The 19,478-nt window shown below is 42.3% G+C and overlaps 1 protein-coding gene across 6 annotated transcripts in view; it reads left to right on the forward strand.

Annotated features, from left to right (window-relative positions):
• LPP (LIM domain containing preferred translocation partner in lipoma) overlaps nucleotides 1-19,478 on the forward strand; it is a 620,294-nt gene that overhangs the window by 186,760 nt on the left and 414,056 nt on the right. For 5 of the 6 annotated variants that reach the window (XM_081831395.1, XM_081831379.1, XM_081831402.1 and 2 more), the window contains one exon: nucleotides 15,052-15,259. In XM_081831395.1, coding sequence (XP_081687521.1) covers nucleotides 15,067-15,259 — 193 coding nt within the window. In that variant the 5' untranslated portion in view covers nucleotides 15,052-15,066. Of the gene's footprint in view, nucleotides 1-15,051; nucleotides 15,260-19,478 lie in introns of those variants that run through there. The other variant, XM_081831407.1, reaches the window with a different exon arrangement.

A 19,478-nucleotide genomic window follows, 5' to 3' on the forward strand; every position in this document is an offset into this window, starting at 1 on the left:
AGCCACGGACAAGGTCTGCCTTTGCATTTCTGTCCATCCAGGTGAGCAAACCTAGAGCTTGGGCCTCGCTCCCTCACCTTGTGCAGTTTCATAGAACTATCAGTATTATGTTTCACCCCTCAGTTATGAGAGAGATTTCTCTTTTCCAAGAGACACAACTGAGAAAATGATGAAATCACTTGCACAGAGCCACACAACAATTCTTAGAGGACATACACTGCGAGATTATTATAATTGCCGAGGTGGAAATGTCACTTTCTTGGTCCAGCATGTCCATGGCCTTGGTGTGCTGCCGGCACAAAGGCTGTCCCTGTCCCTCCCTGCAATCTTTCCATTGTTGTATGTGTCACAGGAACTGAGACAATTATGACAGAACTGAGCTGGTTTCTCTTCTCTTTTGGACATGATTGTTTGTCACAATTCTGATCACCATTTCTTCCTCCAGATTATAAGATTGTAAAAATATGGCTATATTTGTATTTCCTTTTGCTGCTTCGGGCTTGAAGAGTACCATTCATAGCTTTTGTTTGAAATTCCTCTATTAATGACCTGCCTTCATATACATCATCTGCTGCTTCCAGAATGCTCTCGTGTTCAGTATTTCACCTGATCTCCTTAAATAAGCACCTGTGAAGTAATCAGAGGAGGGAGGGTTGTCTCCATATTGCAGGCGAGGAAATGAAGGCCCAGTGTGGTCTGGGAGGCGCTGGCCTGAGGCCACCCTTGGAGCTGGTACCACAGCTGCCCTTCGATGTATGACCATGTTTCTCCTGACATTTTTCTTCCTGTCCACAAAATGCTTCTCTTTTATGAGTTTCAGAGATTTTCATGTCTGGGACATGAAGAAATTAATGACTTCTTTTTCTTTTTTTTTTAAGATTTTATTTATTTATTTGACAGAGAGAGACACAGCGAGAGAGGGAACACAAGCAGGGGGAGTGGGAGAGGGAGAAGCAGGCTCCCCGCGGAGCAGGGAGCCCGATGCGGGGCTCGATCCCAGGACCCTGGGACCGTGACCTGAGCTGAAGGCAGACGCTTAATGACTAAGCCACCCAGGCGCCCCATTAATGACTTTTCTTGAGGGAGCTAAGCATTAGTGCTTTTGCCTATTATTTCTTTCACTCTGTTACTGGCCTGAGTACTTTCAGAGAAGAAAGGACATGTAAATACTCCCTTTTTCTTCAGACAGTGAGGCAGACGTTTTCAAAGAAGATACAGACCCTGAAGATGCTGTGCTTGTTCTCTGGTATTCTTAACAACATGGCAACCACAATTTTGGATTTTTCTCCCTGCGGCTTTCCAGCTGTAGGCTGCCACCGTGCATAACACTTGGGGGTCACTGATTCCTGTTCCTATTTTAACTATGTGAGGTTTGTGTATTATGTGACCTTTGTCTTCTGACCTTCAGATTTAGGGAACTGGAAATTTAGGAAGTTTTGTGAGGACTTGAATCCAAGTAAATTCCCTCATGAGTACAAAAACTTGTAGAGATGTGGAATGTTAGAGCTTAAGGGGACTTTCATCCATGTAGCCCCCTTAATTAGAAAACGTGGCCAGTTAGTGACAGAGCTGAGGAGAGAATGCTGAGATTAGATGAGGCCTCCTGTGGGTTTGCTCCACATCACTGAGCGCAGCCGCCACCTTGGCATCCCTCTTCCCACCAGACTCGGGGCTCTGAGGGCTGGCGCTGTGTCGGTTCTGTGTATGGCTGTGCTCTGTGCATGGTTCTGCTCCCTAGCAATGATCAGAGTGCTTGCATATGCACTCGGGATTTGTTTGCACCGTGAATGATTTGAGCCTGTTTCTTGCTGATACTGTGTCATTAGTGTTATTGGCAAACTTAATTTTAAGGATAATGTGGGGGGCTTATTTGTGGTTTACTATGGGAAACAAACCACTCTAGGTGTTTTTAGGCAGGGAGGATTTAACACACGGTATTATGTGCTTCTAAATAATTGGAAGGATCGTAGAGAATCATGGGGTTACCACAGAATTGTTGGGTTGAGGAAGGATGCACTGTATTTGGGATTAAGAAGCCACGGTCAGGAAAGTAGTACCTGGACCCTGAGACATGGAGTCCAGCCACCCATCTGTCATAGCTGCTTCCTGACAACTACAAGGCTACAGATGGGATATGGGAATGTGAACGCAGAAAATTCTCATCTCCACGGCCATGCTTCCAGCAGAAAGTAAGCCAAAGCTGCAGGAACATGGCCTTTGTCTTACTTTTATCTTCCAAATCTCAAGCCAGTATATATATTTTGGCAGAACCTCTTTTGTAATCAAGCCCTACCTGTCAGACAGCCTCTGCAATATGGCAAGTTTGAGTGCTAACCCACCATATGCAACACAGTAAGGTTACAGTTTTCACAACATGGGCATGTCTTCCATAAGCCTCTGTGCATTGTAGATACTACACTGAGGATGGATTAATAATTATGTTCTTTGAGACCTCTATTTGTCAGTGCAATTAATTATATAACAGAAGGTAATGCAACCACTTTACTTTAGGGAATCCCTAAGGGAAATTCCTATTTATCAGAGAAAATGCCATAAGGAGGGAAGATCCTGAGCTGGGCGAGTATTCTAAACTGTTTTGGTTTTAAACATCTTGGAAAGTACTACAAGGAGACATGCAATATTATGATATAACAGTGCTTACCATGTCTCGGGGGGAGTTCCATCTTTGGCAAGGGTTGTCAACTTTCCATCTTGTATGCTTCCTCCCTTCCCCCGCCCCTATAGAATATACATTTAGAATTTGCAATGGAAATCCATATAAAATAGTTTCTTTAAAATAAATTAAATTGACTTATAGCCTGTGGGACTGCATTGAATTCTTTTGACTTCATCTTCCTTAACTCTTGTGTAGCCCCTATTTAGAAATATAAAACAATTATAAGTAATCCCCTTCACTTTTACTCTTGTACCCTAGTGAATGAATTTGGACACATTTTATTTCAGTTTCTTGTCTACTGCCTTGTTTTCTTCTGTTCCAAGTGAAGAATTGGGCCAACCTGTTGTCCTTCTACTTGAAATGTAGTAGATGGGATGAAATCACTGGTAATATGGGTGGGGGTAGGGGACAGGAATGGGCAGATGGTAAAGATGTAATTGAAGTAAATCATCTGGTTTTCTTCAAAAAGGCAGTATTCTTTGCTTCAGAAAAAAGGCTGAGTGAGTAGGGTCGTTGATACTAGCTTCTGCTAGATTTCTGCTGTATCTTGCATTTCTCTACTCCTGCAGAATCATTCTAGTACATTCTCTCCTTACTGGGAAGTGCATGTCTTTGGAGCAGGGAAGCCTGAAAGCCTCCTCTACTTAGCACCGCTAATTGCTCTGCCCTCTTAGCAATGGCAGTGATAAACTCAAAGTTTGGGAGGTCTTTGGCTATATGGAGCCCTTGGGAGAAGACCCTATCATACTGAGAATTCTCTTGAACTCAGCAACCAAAACCTCATTATCACAGTGTTATAAGTAAATGACTATATTTAAGTTATCATCTAAACTGGGACACCTTTGACAGTGAAAGGGGACATGGTTAATAATTACATCAAAACAACAAGCATACATTGGATGTATGGTTACCCTAATTATAATGAACTGTGGAGGACGGTGTTTGAAATGTGAACTAACATGATTCAGAAACAGAGTTTAGCTCTTTATATTCCCAAACCTTTAAGTTTACCTTCTTTTTTAATGTAGTAATCACTTTCTGAGCATTGATGATGGAACAGATTCTGTATTGGCCACTAGGAAAATAAAGGAAGATGCCATCTTTGTTCTTTATTTACTTGCAGTTCCTGTTGTAATATTAGAGAGGCAGGTTTTCAGCCTGGCTCACAGTATGGCCCTCATAGGAAGGCTAGGGAAGTAATGCATTTTGGACTTACCCCTCTCAAAGTGAAATGTATCTGCCAAAGGATGAACACTTAAATAAGGTGTGAGGAACAGTTATATCAATTTGTTCATTTTGTTCTTGGGATTTTCTTAAGAAGTTGGCATGAGGAAACATTTATTTATTTATTTTGCCAAAGAAAGTTTGAAAACTCCTGGTTTGAGATTTAAAATTTTATGTTATTATTCTAAAGTCAAAAGGATAGTTGTAAAAAAAAAAAAAAGTGGGGGAGTTGGACTTCTAAACTTGGAACACAGAAACAAATAAACCAGGGGAAAAAAATCAGTTGAGAATTTAAAAAGTAAAAAAAAAATAAAAAAAAAACCTAACAAATTATTTTAAATATCTGGAGGGCTGCCATGTGTCAGGGGGCTTGTGGTTCCAGAGAGCAGAGGTAGGACTGATAGGTGGTTTTTATGGGAACACATTAATTCTTTTGGCAGTTAAGATTTCCTGCCATGGAAGGGGCTGCCTTCCATGTAATGAATTCCTGGTCATTAGATATGTTCAAGCAAATTCACAGATGGTGGTTAAGTTTCAATTTCAGCTCCACATTAGAAGAAATGTGTTCATGAACAGTTTCATGTTTCTTGGATATTAAACTTCTGTATTGGTGAACGTTGTTGCCTATTACCTTACAAATGTATATTGTGTGTGTGTGTGTGTGTGTGTGTGTGTGTGTGTGTGTGTGAGAGATTTCCCAGAGTATTAGCCAAACTAGTATTTTCTTCACATGTTGCATTGTTTATTTTGCATGGCGGTCAGTAATTGATAAAAATGCAGAAGGCACAACATCAATACTCTCATCGAGGGAGATTTAAAAGGGAATAACATTCACCGATGTCATTCTGAAACTGATCCGAAACAGCCTGGCTCGTTTTTACTCAGCTGCCATTGGTCAATGCCTCCAACAGATTTTGTCTCTGTTTCAAAATCTTGAAATAAAAGTGGAACAACTTCCAATGTGACTTAAGAAAAAGGTCACCAGTTGAAAATGGTTTCAATTGTTTTGCTATTAAATGTGAAATTGCAAAACTAGCCTCTCTTACATAATTTGAATTTATAACACATTCTAATGAGAAGCCTGTCTGTTTTTCATACCATTTTTAATACTGAGAAATTTCTCCAGGCTCTTGGACTGGTGCTAAACAAAAATTATTTCAGAGCATATGATGATGCATGAAGTTGAAGTTGAATCTCTTTGTTTTCTAAAACTGTATCTCATGGTGCTTGCAGGTTGAAAATCTGTATCTCTCCGCTCTCCCCCTTTATTTGTCCAATGTCTGGGAATTTTTATTTAATTTTACAATATCCTTATGTTTTAACCTGAGAGTGGAGTAGATTTGGGGTTTGGCAGAAATTTAAGATGAAAATTAAGTAATAGGGAAACAAAGATTACATTGGAAACTTTATAGTAATATTACCAAAACTCATTAACAGGAATTCAAATTATGGTGTCTAAACTGTACAAAGGCTGTAAGCTAGTTTATGACCAGCAGCTATGACATTAGGGTACAAAGAGCATACTTGACAGGTGACAGGTTTTTGAGCAATTTAATGTTCAGAAGGCTGAAGTGTAACAGTTAACTCTGTGTCTTGTAGCTATGATTACTCTTAGTGGGTTATATGGCCTGAATAAACATTGCTTCGCAGAATCATGTCTAATATTGTCAGATGGAAATATGGCCTGAGATTTGTCAATGGTGGATTCATCTTCAGTGAAGACAACATTAAATATTTCAACTTTTCCAAGTTATATCCAAAACAAAATTTTTTTCTGTTATTCTATTTGTTTTTATTGTTTGTTTATATTACAGTGAATTTTTAAAAAGATTTTATTTATTTATTTGTGAGAGAGAGTGAGCGAGAGAGAGAGCGAGCATGAGCAGAGGAAGAGTAGAGGGAAAGGGAGAAGCAGATTCCCTGCTGAGCCGGGAGCCTGATGCGGGGATCTATCTCAGGACCCTGAGATCATGACCTGAGCTGAAGGCAGATGCTTAACCGACTGAGCCACCCAGGTGCCCCTTAAAGTGAATTTTTAATAAAAGAAAGTGTAAAAAATTATTAAAAAATTGAAATCAATTAAACATCCCTCAAAGTGCTAATAAAATTCTATGACCTGTCTAATGGGCACAAGAGACTTGTAAACACATAACTACAAACATAGTGTTTACATATTTTATTACAAGTTGGAACAAGCTGTCAGGAGAATGCAGACAAGTGAACAGCAGTTAACTTGTGGACCTACTCACTTAGTGGCGGGTTTGGAATGAGAAGATTTCAGGTACCACTGGAGAGATTGCTAGGCCTCATTAGAGATTGCATCTGTGACTTTTCCATACTCACTGTTTTATACTAGTGGAGGGGCAAGAAAGTCATAAATTAGGATTTTAAAACCTTTATGAACCAGGTACTCAGAATCTCATCTTTGTAAATTCCGATTTCCACTTTTGGTAGATTTCTGAGCTCAAAGTCTCAAGGTGTTGTTTGCCCCTTTCTCTTAGCCTTGGAAAGAAAGACAGTCTGTTAGTATCAGAGACTTAGAAGAAACCTCCTTAGGAACACATTTTTTGTGAGCCTGGTACATTTCACAGACTTGCTGTACCATTATAGAACACAAAATGATGTCATGAGATGGAATTTTGGAGATTATCTTCTTAAAGCTTACTATTGTAGAACTGGAGAAACTGAGGTCCAGAGAGGGTAAATATTTTCTTGGTCATTTAGCCCAGTAGAACCGTTGCTATGGAATGTGGCCTGGAGCGCAAGATTGGGGTCACATGACTGGTGCTGATTTTCCATGGCATGATTTTCCGCTGACTCTTGGAAGAGAGATTCTTGACTCCTCTGTCCATTTCCATACCTTTTACCCACTCTTTCTAGTTATCATCCAATAATCAATAGACTTACAGGCTTTCTTGCTGAAACTTTTCTATTGCAAACGCTTTTTGGAAGCAGAACAACTGGGCTTGAATGCATCCTCTGATACGTGTTAGGGGCTGTGTGACCTTGGAAGAGTTGCTCCAGCTTCTCTAAATCCTGGGTTTTGAATTTTCAAATTAGAAGGAACGAATCAGTCCCTACGATTTCTCACAGCTAGACTCTGTGACCTCTTGGGCATTGTCCTGGCTGTTGTCACCCCTGTCTGTTTTCCTGTGACTGATGGGAGTGGTGGCAAATAAAGACCAGTTAGTCAGTAATTGGTTTGGTTCTCTTCTCTTTTTGACCTTCCTCCGAATGTCCTGGTCTTCCAATGCTATTGTTTCGCTCTCATGGTTGGTTGTCCCCTTTCTGTGTGACGTTCTCAAGCTGAGATGAAAGCTCAGTGTCGACATGTATCTCTGTTCTGCCTCACGTTTTTGTCAGAAGGACATGTTTACTTGTCTGGACTGATGCTTCCCTCCCTGCTGCTTCTTAGTTCACCTGGGATCAACGATGCGGTGCGGTGGTTCTTGTCACCCACAGTGTTGCCAGCAATATGGGTTGTGCCTTTAGCATTAATTGGTATTCATACTAACTCTCTGCAACGCAGCTTGGTATTTTATGTGTGGATTCCTGTCCTGCCTCCTTTCACTTTCCACTCCCTAGTCAGTGGGACTCAGGGGAGTCGAGACAGTTTTGTAAGAAAGCTCAGCTCACTCAACTTGCAGACTTGTTGGAGGAATCGTGGAACATGAGAGGCGGAAGGAGTGGCAGCAGGTATCTGATCTTACGGATAGGGAGAGACACTGAGGCTCAAGGAGGTCAACGGACTAAAGTTATCACCAAGTCAGTTAGTGGCTGAGCTCGAAATTACACCCGAGTCCTCTGCATTTAAGTCCAGAGCTTTTTCCAGTATTTCCAACTGTGTCTCCGATAGCCTATATAAAGGTTTGGCATTTCCGCAGACTTGTTCTGTAGTCACCCCTTCCAAGTCATGCCAGCTATCCATGCAGAGAGTGGGCCGCTTAGCCAGGGCTGGGCCAAAGTTGCCTGGAGAGAGAAGTTGAGTGAATACATTGACATTTTCAGCCCATGGCAGATCCCGTTTTGCCCTTCCGGCTCTCATCTGACCCGATGCTTCAGAGGAAGAGTGATTACATTTGCTGTTCAGCGAACAATTTGTGTAATTTGCAGCCTGCCTTATTCTTTAACATTGTCTTCCCATGCTTCCATCATATGCCACAGTGTATCTGCTTCGTAATTACACTGCTAGGGACTTACCTACATCACTTGGAAGAGGTTTGCCCAAAGTACTTATTTACTTGTGCATAAGAAATCCTGATTGATACCTTGGTAATCTCAGATCAATCTAAGCTTCTCTCCCACAATGGTGAGGACTGAGGAGTCAGGGAAGTGGGTGACCAACAAAGAAGAAGAATTAAAAAAGAGGGCTTTGCTTTCTTACTGATGAGCTCAGAGGAGAATTGTAGATGATCTGGAATTTCCATGATTTTGCTCGTTTGGGGCCTGTTCTACAGTCGGGATCTTCCATGGAATCAGAAGAGTTTGTGAGTAGGGTTGTCGTTAGTCCTCATCTAATCCAGTCACCTTGTTTTCAGAGAGAGAGGGAAGGGTGCCCTGCGAGCTCATGGCAGAGCTCTACCTGAAAGCTGGGTCTAATTCAGAAGGTCAGGTATCCTCTAGCTGAATACTGAGCTGTAGAAAGGGTGATTAGCTGTAGCCCCGAGAGGGAAGCACATTGTCCTATTTAAGAAAGCAGTTTTGAAATTGTAGGAAGGTACTGACTTTTAGGTAAAGGGAAAAGATAGTGAAACACCTCCAAAGTTATAGGAAAAGTATTATTTAAATCTTTACTGCTTATTTTATTTTACTATTAGTTATTTATTTGAGAGAGAGAGTGTGTGAGAGAGCAAGCAGGAGCAGGGGGAAGGGCAGAGGGAGAGGGAGAAGCAGAATCCCCGCTAGCAGGGAGCCTGACACGGGGCTCGATCCCAGGACCCTGAGGTCATGACCTGAGCAGAAGGCAGATGCTTAACCGACTGAGCCACCCAGGTGTCCCTATTGCTTGTTTAAAGAAAGAAAATGTTGCTAAGGGACATGAATCCTGAACTTGAGTCGGCCATCAGCTACTTCTGATCTTTAAGTCACTTAGCACCTCAGTCTCTCAAATTTTCTACCACTAAAATAGTATGTTAAAACTTGTTTCTTCCCCGGTATCATTCATTTATTAGCAAACATTGACCAAGAGCCAGGCTTTGGGTTAATTGCCAAAGGAGATTTAGGGACTAATATACCATGAATTAAAGATTAGTATAAATGCTCTAAGTCAATTATTTTCAACCCTTCAATCAGAACATACACATAAAGATCCCCAGATGAGTCTAGTGTACAGACAGTCTTGAAAACTGCTACTTTAAACTTATAGTGCTTGGTGTTAGATGATGCCATGGAATGATTGGTTGGTTGTTTTTAAATTTTGATGATCTATGTAAATGTTTAAAGAAGTGTACAATATTGATTTTAAGAAAGAAGAAGAATTTGAGCAAACACTAGTTAGTTCTATTTTTGTGGCTGACAATGACTTGTCATTCACATGGTATCTTTAGAGAGGCTGAGTGGCTTTTTTTTAGTATTAGATCTCACTTTACCTGTCATCCTGTTTTCTCATCTGCAGAGGAAGGGTCTTGGTAATCATCTGGCCTTTTTTGGCTGTTTGTGCTTTGATTAGTTTGGTCAGACTGTTGGCTTCATCAGTATGTGATGCTGTGGTTCATGATGGTTATTGTTTGGTGGAACAGAGTAGAGAAGACATTATGGCAAGTAATATCCAGGAGCTAGGAATGGAGATAAGAGCAAAATCTACTGTTTCTAAGTGTGACTTCCTTTGGATTATGATTTTTTTTCCCCCTCCAAACAGGAAGGTAGTTCCATGATGAAGACCATGGATTTGGGGTTGAAGACTTCAGTTTTGCTATTTGTCTGTGTGTGTGTGTGTGTGTGTGTGTGTGTGTGTGTATATATATATATAAGCAAGTTATTTAATTCTTATAGTTTTACTTTCTTGACCTGCTGAATGTGGAGAATGATAACTCTACCTCACATAATAGTGAAGACTGTTAGAAAATTGCTTGGCTTCTAGTAAGTCCTCAGTAAACACTTGCTGTTTATTGTCAATGGCTTTTTTGTACCCGTTGAACAGCTAGGAAGAGACGACAGAGAGCGATAGAGAGAGGGTAATAAGTAAGGCTTTTTAGGTGCTTCTTCATTGCTTTGCATGTGGCAAAAGTTCCTGAAAGTCCAGTGCCTAGGGAGCCCAGCTCTCAGCCTCCCTTCGCTTAGACCAGGGCCATTTCTCTTGTTTGCCTCTCTTGTGATGGTGTTTGCGTATTTTCATAGCCTCTGTGGAGATTTTCCCTTTCACTTCTTGCTTTCGCAATGATTGTAAACTTACAGTGAAACTGACCTAGAACCAGAGGAAGTAAGAGCAGGGTGAGTTTTGGTCCAGCACAACTAGCTCTCACCACTGCTTATCTTTGTGTTTATGTTGGTCGCTCTTGGAGAAGCTGAGAAACCCCAACTGACATGTGCTAGTTCATCTGTTCACTAAACTTGTGAGATTTCCTCAGACCCATTTATCAAAATAAAGGGCTGTAATTCAGGTTTCAGAGAAGGAAAACAGTATAGACTATTAGAGCTGATTGGGACTTTACAGACATTCATTTTGCAAATGAGTATCCTCTCTTGTTAAAGGTCACACTGGCAAAGTTGAGACTAGAACTGGGGACAGGGAGACTCTATGTCTGTACTATTGTGTTTATCACCTTCCTTGGATCCATCCTGAACTGGTTCATGTTTCGTACATAGAGTTTTTACTCTTGTTAGATGACTGTTCTAGCTTCTTATTTCTCTGTATAAAGCCTTTAAAAAGCAAGCTCAGTTTATCTTCTGAACCTTTTCCCCAAATATTCTCCTTGAGTTCCTCATTTTAATACAACTGGTCTGCTGCCTGTTCCATGGAAAGACCTTGCTTCTTCCTTGAGCTTACAGTATTTCCAGGCATTATCTTTGTTGTTCCATCTATCTTCAGAACCACCTAGCTTTCAAAGTCCTTGTCAAGGGCCACCCCTCCCTATGCTAGCTCCCATCACACACATGTCAGTTCTTTTGGTATGCTGTGTACTGCTCTTTTTCTCTTTTCACATATATAAATATCTCTTCTGCAGGTAGGCCTTAAGCTTCTTGAGAACAGGATGAGAATCTGATTCATCTCAGTACAGGATGAGAATCTGATTCATCTGGAGCTCTAATGCCAGGCAAATACAGTTATTCATTCATTAAGTTAACAGACATTTTTATTGAGTGTCTATCATGTATTAGGCCCTGGGATTTGAGAGTGATAATTACTTCTGCTCTTAAGGATCCAAGAGTTTAGTTTGGGATACAGGCAAGCAGAGAGACAGGGACTTGTGATGAGTACAGTACTCCAGGTGCTGTGGAAATGTAGTGAGAGGGTATATAACTTGAACCGGATGATAGAAAACATGAATTATGTCTTTAAGGACTAGTGGGAAGTGATGCTCAGGATCTAAATGATGCGTAGTAGATGAGACATCATTTTTAATTGAGAGGTAGCTAGATCGAAACGGAGAGAGATCAAACCTAGAAGAAATGGATGAATTTCCAGCAGAATATGAAAATGACCTCAAAAGAAGCATAAAATGGCTGTAACTATCATAGAAGTTACTGGAAATATGATTAAGATCTATTATTGAAGAAAGTGTCACATCCAAATGACTTTACAGTAAGTTCTGATAAACTTTTAAAGATCAGATAATTCCAACCTCATCATTATTAAACAAATCCAAACAGTAGAAAACGATGTAGAACCCTCATATGAAACCTAATGATGATAAGTAACACAAGGAGAGAAACACTATAGAATGATCTTACTCATGATTCTATGTACAAAAATTCCCTATAAAATAGCATATTTAATTTATCAATATATCAAACACTACAACTGTGACTGAGTAGGAATTTTTCTAGGAATGCAGAGACGGTTCAGTATCTGGAACTCTATCAACAGGATTCATTACATTGCTAAATTAAGGGAGAGAAAAAGAGATGACCATATCAGTGGAGGCTAAGAAGGGAGATACAGAGATCCTAAAGAGGGATGAGTAACCAAAGAGATCAACTTTCATCCATTTACTCGTTTATCCATAACATAGCTTTCTGGAAGCTTCCTAGCCAGGCATCGTGCTCATTTAGTGAAACTGCCCAGAAGCTGCCAGCTTACTGGGTCAGTCCGTGTGGATTGTTGTAAGTATGATACAAGTACTAGAAGAACCTGGAATTAAGCTACTCTTTTTTTGGGGTGGGGGGTTGTGAGTTAGGGAAATATTCACAGCATCGGAGACATTCAGGCTGGGTCAAGATAAAAAAACAAAAACAAAACACTCGGGCTTGGTGGAAAGTGAAGGGACCAAAATGACAGTGTAGATGGTGGGTACAGCATGAGCAGGAGTGTGGGGTCAGAACCATTCATTACAAATCCTGTGAATGGTGTCACTGGCTCACTGTGGACATACAGGAGAATGGGAGGAGGGGCTGCCTTTGAAGTCATCTTCAAACAGGTAAGATGGCCAGAGCCTGGCACTCTCAGGAGGTGGACCTGGAGGTGTCTCCATGGGGAGGGCAGTATCAGGGTAATAATATGAGGTATTGGGGATAACTGTAAAGATGATGGAGTCAATTAGTTGCATATTGATGCATAAGTTTTCATTTTTTATACTTTCCCAGAAGTTGCCTGTTCTTTTATATCTATGGCATATCTGAAAAAGCCAGGATTCTACAGTCAATTGGCAATGTGGGATTGATCTGGAAATGTGCCTCTTTGCTTTAGAAATCACTGCATCCTATATTAACCCATTTTTTAAGTTTCTATTTTGGAATAACTTTAGGTTTATAGAAAAGTTGCAAGGGTGATAATATTAACCTGTTTAAAATGTACACATAAAATTTTTATTACACATGTGCAGACTGCATTAAAGTTTTCAAGTCTTTATTCTGTCCTACATGGTCCTGGACCTCTGCTCACTTTAGTCATGTTGAAAGCAGAACAGACACTTTCAACCCCTTTCAGTAGAAGACTGAAGCGCAATTAAAAAAAAAATACATATACAAGACCAAGTTTAGTGTTTCTCAGTCCTAAGAGATGGGCTTTTTTTTTTTTCCCCTTAAATCTTGTCAAATGATTGTGAATGCACAGTCAAGGTGAAGAGACATGAGTAAACCAGATTCATGGTTGTTTTTCTCTATTGGTTTTGTGATGGGCCTCCATGGTGGGGTTTTAGGAATATGTAAAATCTGGTCCTTGGCCTTTCAAGGAACTCACAGTGCCTGTGCAGACAGGACAAGGAAGGGAGAGGAAGAGCAGGGCCCTGCAACTGAGCGAGGCCAGCGAAAGAAAGCCTGTCACTGTGGCTGTAGTAACCGAAGCCTCCCGAGATTCCTAGTTGGGAGCCTTCCTCTTTGATCCGCGTCATCCTCTTTTACTGCGAAAACTGCACCTCCGACAATTTTCTTTCTCTTACTTTGCATAGCACTTTAGAGCGTATAAGACCCTTCAATGGCATTATCTCATCGGTTGTCCTAAAACTTGCGAGTTAGGGGGGACAGGGCTTTATCTTAATTTTGAAGGAGTTGAGGTCCCCAAGGTCCTGATGCGGGGAGGGGGCTGTTCAAGGTCACGGCACTCCCTCTGAGGCCGCCTTCGCCCCCACGCTACCCCGTCCCTCTCTGTGACCCCGTCTCTCCGTGGCCCTGCCGCATGCTGAGGCCTTTATTTTTCCTTGCATTTCCAGTGTTCTTTGTCTTTATAGACATCTGGAGGTAATCATGTAGCCCTCTCAATTAATTCAGTTCAATTAATGAATTACGGGGTGGATTTGGGGCTGGGAGCCGGCACGGGGTGCCTTCCGGGCCTCCCTGTGCTGGAGAGCTGTTGCAATCAGGCTTGGAGAGCCCTCCTCCTCAGCCAGCAGTCGGGGAGGCTCAGCCCCAGCCTGCAGGCTGCCTGGAGGGGTGACTGGCTCACCCTGACAGGCGAGACATCATTTTTCTTTCCTCACCGATCAGAACAGCAGTAATCCGATCAGAACAGCACTTTGGCTGGGCTGCTTTGCCGGCTCCCAGTTACGTTTTTCACAGATGGTCCCTGTGAGACTCACTCAGCTCGGCTCCTCATGCTTGTCAAGCGTGGCCGACCTTCGGGTTTGAATATTGCTAGCCCTTCGCTACTAAGTGCTAGTAGGGTCCCAGGCTTTGTGGCACACAGTGTTCCCCTCCTCCCAGTTTACAAGTGCCCCTTGGTGGGGAGCATAACTGCTCCTACAAGAAGGGTCATTTTAAAGTTTCCTGACGTGCGTTGGTTATGCCCTTGTTTCGAGAGAACACTTTTTGTGCTTCCTTGATGCTGAGCCAATAAATTCAGGTTTCCCTCTCTGGGCTTTGGTTCCATCCCACGTTTTAGTTGCCTACTAGCTACTTTTCCCTCGACCCCTGCAGTCACACCAAACATGAGTGCTCTGCACTTTTTTGCCCATGCTGACATGGTTCCGGCCAACCTCTGCTCAGCACTCAGGGCCGAGTCTGAGGGACACCTCATTAATGAGGGCTTCGTTCTGCTTCCAGCCAGAAGTAATCTTACCTTTTTCTGCACCCCAGAAATACTTTTATTTATTTTCATCTCACTTAGGCAATATCACCTCCTTTAGGTAACTTAATCATGGTTTAATTTATGTGGTATTCATTTGAATCGGTTATTAATAAAACTGAAGCTTTTTTTCCAACCTGGCTGCTATCAGATTCTCCTACCATAGAAACTTCCTCAGGTTAGGGACCATTTCTCATCCTATCTATTTCCTGAAGAGTGTTAGACACTAAACAGGTAGCTGTCAGAAGAGGTGTTCAAGATTGGTTGAGGGGAATGTGCCATTTTTTCCTCCTCCAGTGAAGGTGAGTTTTTCCTCCTCCTCCTCCTCCTCCTCCTCCCCCCCTCATTCACCTTTTCTCTTTCTTTTTCCTTCTTCTCAGAGAGCTCTGTCAAGATTTCATCAAGTATGGATTAAGGGGAAATAATGTTGAAGTGAGGTAGGTTGCCTCCATTTTCGTGCTGCTGTAAACCAGCTGTGTTTGTTTCTCTTTAGTTACAGATTCCAACAATGTCTCACCCATCTTGGCTGCCACCCAAAAGCACTGGCGAGCCCCTTGGCCATGTGCCTGCGCGGATGGAGACCACCCATTCCTTTGGGACCCCCAGCATTTCAGTGTCCACACAACAACCACCCAAGAAGTTTGCACCGGTAGTTGCTCCAAAGCCCAAGTACAACCCATATAAGCAACCTGGAGGTGAAGGTAAGTGGGGGATTTTAGAGTTGGGTGCCCAGAGTGGGAGAGTTCAATATAGTAAAGGGGATCTATCTACACAATGTTGTGTCACAAAACGGTAGCTTAAGAATTCAGTGTGCTTATCATAGTTAATAGACTGCCAAAGGTTAAAAACACATCTAGAAACTATCAGAGCCGACTTTTTTTTAGGGATAAAGAGAGTGAGACCTCTTAGGGGTTATATGGCTGTGGTTATATAGTGAGTTAGGGCTAGAGCCAAAACTAGAACCTTGGTCTCCTTCTACTGTGTTATCTTCCACCCCATCCCATTGTCTTGTAGAGATGTGTCTGCCACCCAGTTGCCCTTCTCTCTTGCTGTTGGACACGTGTCCCCACATGCTGCCAAGAAGTGGTCTGATGGGAAACCCATATGAAGGGAACCTCGTGAGGCACCTGGAATTGTTAAAACTGGAATTGTTAAGACTCCCTTAGGCTGCTGTAGGAGAAAGTTGTCTGGAGAGCTTTGGGAGATCTGCATTTGCTGAAGGTCACAGGCAAATGAGAGCGAAGCCTAGTTCTAGGGGTTGTAATAGCAGTACATTCAGTTTTCATCAAGCGGGAGTTGGATGAGCCACGTGAGCTCAGCCTCTCGGGTGTGTATGTACCTACACATTCCCACATTGAACCTCACAGGCAGCATGGAGAGTGCCATACTATTGGGTTGAAAAGCTTCCATATTTTTACCAATCAATGTCAGCAGCTCAGCCAAATCCATGAAACAATGACTTATAACTGACAACAGAGGAATGGTAAACTTCTGGGAGCTGAGAGCAAAGAGACAGTGAAAGGAGATTCAGTGCCCCCTTTCTCTGTTCTCTCCCTCCCCCACCTGCACTTCAAAAAAAATGACCTTACATTACCCTTGCCAGGATGTTTCTTATTGCTTCTTGGGTGACATGAGTGTGTTTCTTCCAGCAAGTTTTTGTGAGACTGTTCCACACTCTGTGGTATATTTCGGTCTTTCTCTTTTCCTCCTAGTCCTCTCCCTGCCCCCAGCAAACACTTCACTCATCTATTGGTATTGTCATTAGAATTGAGTAACTTCTTCCAGATATCCAGCTTGTGTGAGGGGGCTGGACGCTTAGGCAGGTGGTAGGGAAGTCAGGCATCAGCGTGTACGCCTGAGCTGGGGCCATGGATCTTTGGGTATCCTTTTTCCAGAGAGGGCAAGAGCTACTCTGGAAAAACAGGAAGTGACACTCCTGGTGCTCGACTAATCTCCGTGGCAGTGTCTGAGTTTTACAGGCCTTGAAGGAGACTGCATCTCCACAGTCAATCCAAGACTTAGAGGAACTGGTTTACTTTGTTCTTTAGTGGTGGTGCTTTAGTGGGTTGCAGGCCTGGGGCTAGGATTTGGAAGAGAATCCCTCCTCTCCAGGACAGGAAGGGCCGTATGATGGCTTCCTTATTTGTTTTCTCAGCATGTTCCCTTATTTGCTTACTGGGGGCTATGTTATTTTGTCCCCTAATTTTTGGGGAGAGCTGAAATGGACTTCCCTCTAATATGAAAGGAATAAGATAGGCTCCCTCCTGGAGTAGGAAGCAAGCGTGTGAGGAAGCCTTCATCGGTGTGACAACCCCTACCGTGGGAGGGGGTGGGGGCAGGTCCTATATTAAGGAGGCGATACGTGGCATATGTGAGGGAGGAGGAGCAGGCCGCGATCCCCCTTCAGAACCCTACATTCTGAGTGTGATGAGTCGCAGTGGCTTGGCCCCTTGAGTGACTCTCTTGCTCTCAGGACGCCCTGCTCTCTTCACTGCCCTCCGTGAGGCTCGCTTACTGCCTGTGTAGTTCTCTGGGGACACTGGTGTCCTCTTCAAAACTCTGCAGCTCACAACCATTTGCTCTTTCTCAGCATCCCACCCTCATCCCTTTGGTCACCTGTCAAAATCCTACTGGTGTCGCCCTCTCCAAAATGGCCAGCCACGGCCTGGATCAGAAGTTCTCATTCCCTTCCCTGGGTTTCCACATGTGTCGTGTTCTGTGACTCTCACATACATTTCTGTTTTTTGTCACTCCTCCTGCTCTTGTTGTATCGCTGTTCAACATGTGGTCTATGCCAAGCGCTCTGCTTCTTCGTAACCATTTTATGGACTTCTCATACAACCCTATGAGGTAAGCGGCTATTTTCACATGGAAAATGGGAAATGGGAGTTTAGAGATGAGAGGTGACCTTCTCTATGGTTTTGTGGCTCCCCTACGTTTCTGAAGCAAGTCTGTTGTCCTCGCCCAGGTGCTATCCTGCTTGCTCTTCTCTTCCTGGCATTTCTGGCACCCAGGCCCCATGTGATGGTGATACTTCCTTGTAAGAACGTAAGCTTTGTTTCCCCATTTAAGCAACAAGACATGGTTTCTCACTCGTCCTTATGTTCCTCTTGGCTCCTAGTATGCTACTGTGTTTTTAGTAGGAATGATTGTGTATGGTCAAATGTATGTCTGTATGTTCTTCTGTATGTATATATTTGGATGGATGGCGGATGGCTGGATGGGTGAGTGCTCTGCTCAGTAATTCTTCTCTCGCAATAAACAGTTTGGAATATGGCATCCTCATTTGAAGCAACTCAGTCTCATTTAATTTCTGAAGTCTTGATTCTTTCTTGCGATTCTGCCAATCTCTCTCTCTTTTTTTAATATAACCTTTTTTGAATACGTGAAAGAAGAAATTTCCCTTGCATATATACATTTTAAAGATAAATATGGGGAAAGGTTCATGGATATTCAGACTTTGTTTTTAAATGAAACTCCATCTCTTCATCTGCTCTGTATTATGACATGATATTTGTTGGAAGTGTGAGATTTGCTTTACTTTCTATTTAATTTAAATGTTAGTGCATTCTCTGTTACTCTAAATATTTTTATGATTTATGTTATTTTTTTGTTTACATTTTTATACATTTTTAAAGTTCATATCCATTTTCCTTTTCCTTTTCTTCTTTCTTTCTTTCTTTTTTTTTTTTTGAGGGGGGTCCATTTAGAATGCTCTGCACCATTAGTGAAATCCCCAGATAGTAGGTAACACAGTTTTTATGTGCAGGGTGAATTGAAGATGCCGGGATCTTGTGGCCCAGCTCACCTGTTCTTTGCCTTTAGTACATATTCTCCCTCAGTTTCTCACCCTAGAGTCTTTTCATTCATAGCTTAGTTCAGAGCCTGACGTCTAAAAAGCTTAACTACAAAGGCAGCAAGTTAGAATTAATAGAAAGCATACAGTCTGTCTTTTTCTGGTGTAAAAGTGAGAAGTGCAGGGCAGAGGGTAGAAGTTATTTGCTCAGATATGCATGGCCTGCTCAGGGCTGAGCTCAGGTCCCCTCTGTCTGAGTCCAGAGTTATATAGGACCTAGGACCATATTCTAGTGAGGACTCTTCCTCACTATGCCATAACCTTTTCATCCACCTCATAGAATTCTTATCCAGTGTGCCTTCCAACAGACTTCCTTGTAAATGAGCCTGTCTCCTTCAGTGGACTTGGAGCTTTTGGAGGCAGGGACTGCCTGACTCATGCCTTTACTCCCAGTGACACCCAGCAGGATACCTGCCACATAGTAGGTGCTCTGTAATGTTTGGGGTAATGCTTAGGCCGTAGCAATATAAACCCGCTTATTCAGATCCCGGCTTCACAGCTACCTGTTAGGTGTTAGGTTTGTGTTTCAATTACTTTTACCCTCCTATCCCCATTCCTTGAGGTTTTTAGGCCAGGAGTTACGGAACCACTGCCGCCTGGAAGTTTTCAATTCCATTTCTTACCTTGGTGTTATGTCTCAATGTCTGGGCTTTGCTTTCTCATTTTTAAATTCTGACTGAGAGTGGCTAAGTACCCACATGTTCTGCACATCAACTTATATTTATGGGATCCCATATGTCATGAGTTTTTTTTCTTTTTTTAAAAAATTATTTATTTAAGTAAGTAATCTCTACACCCAATGTGGGGCTTGAACTCACAACCCCGAGATCAAGAGTCACAGGCTCTGCGGACTGAGTCAGCTGGGAGCCCAATTGTCATAAATTCCTTTTAAAAAGTATTCTGCTAATAACCTTTTTCTAAAGAGCTTTGTTGTTTTTCCCAGTTAGTTGCTCTTTAGGCCTTCAGATCCCCGTATTTTGCTACCATTGTTCTCAGACTTTCCAGGGATCTTCTTTAACAACTGGCATCTCCTTAGTCCTCTTTGAGTGACCCTGCATTTCTTC

This window comes from Leptonychotes weddellii, chromosome 1 (genome assembly GCF_054177405.1).
Source record: "Leptonychotes weddellii isolate Sample4059 chromosome 1, ASM5417740v2, whole genome shotgun sequence".
Lineage (NCBI taxonomy): Eukaryota > Metazoa > Chordata > Mammalia > Carnivora > Phocidae > Leptonychotes > Leptonychotes weddellii.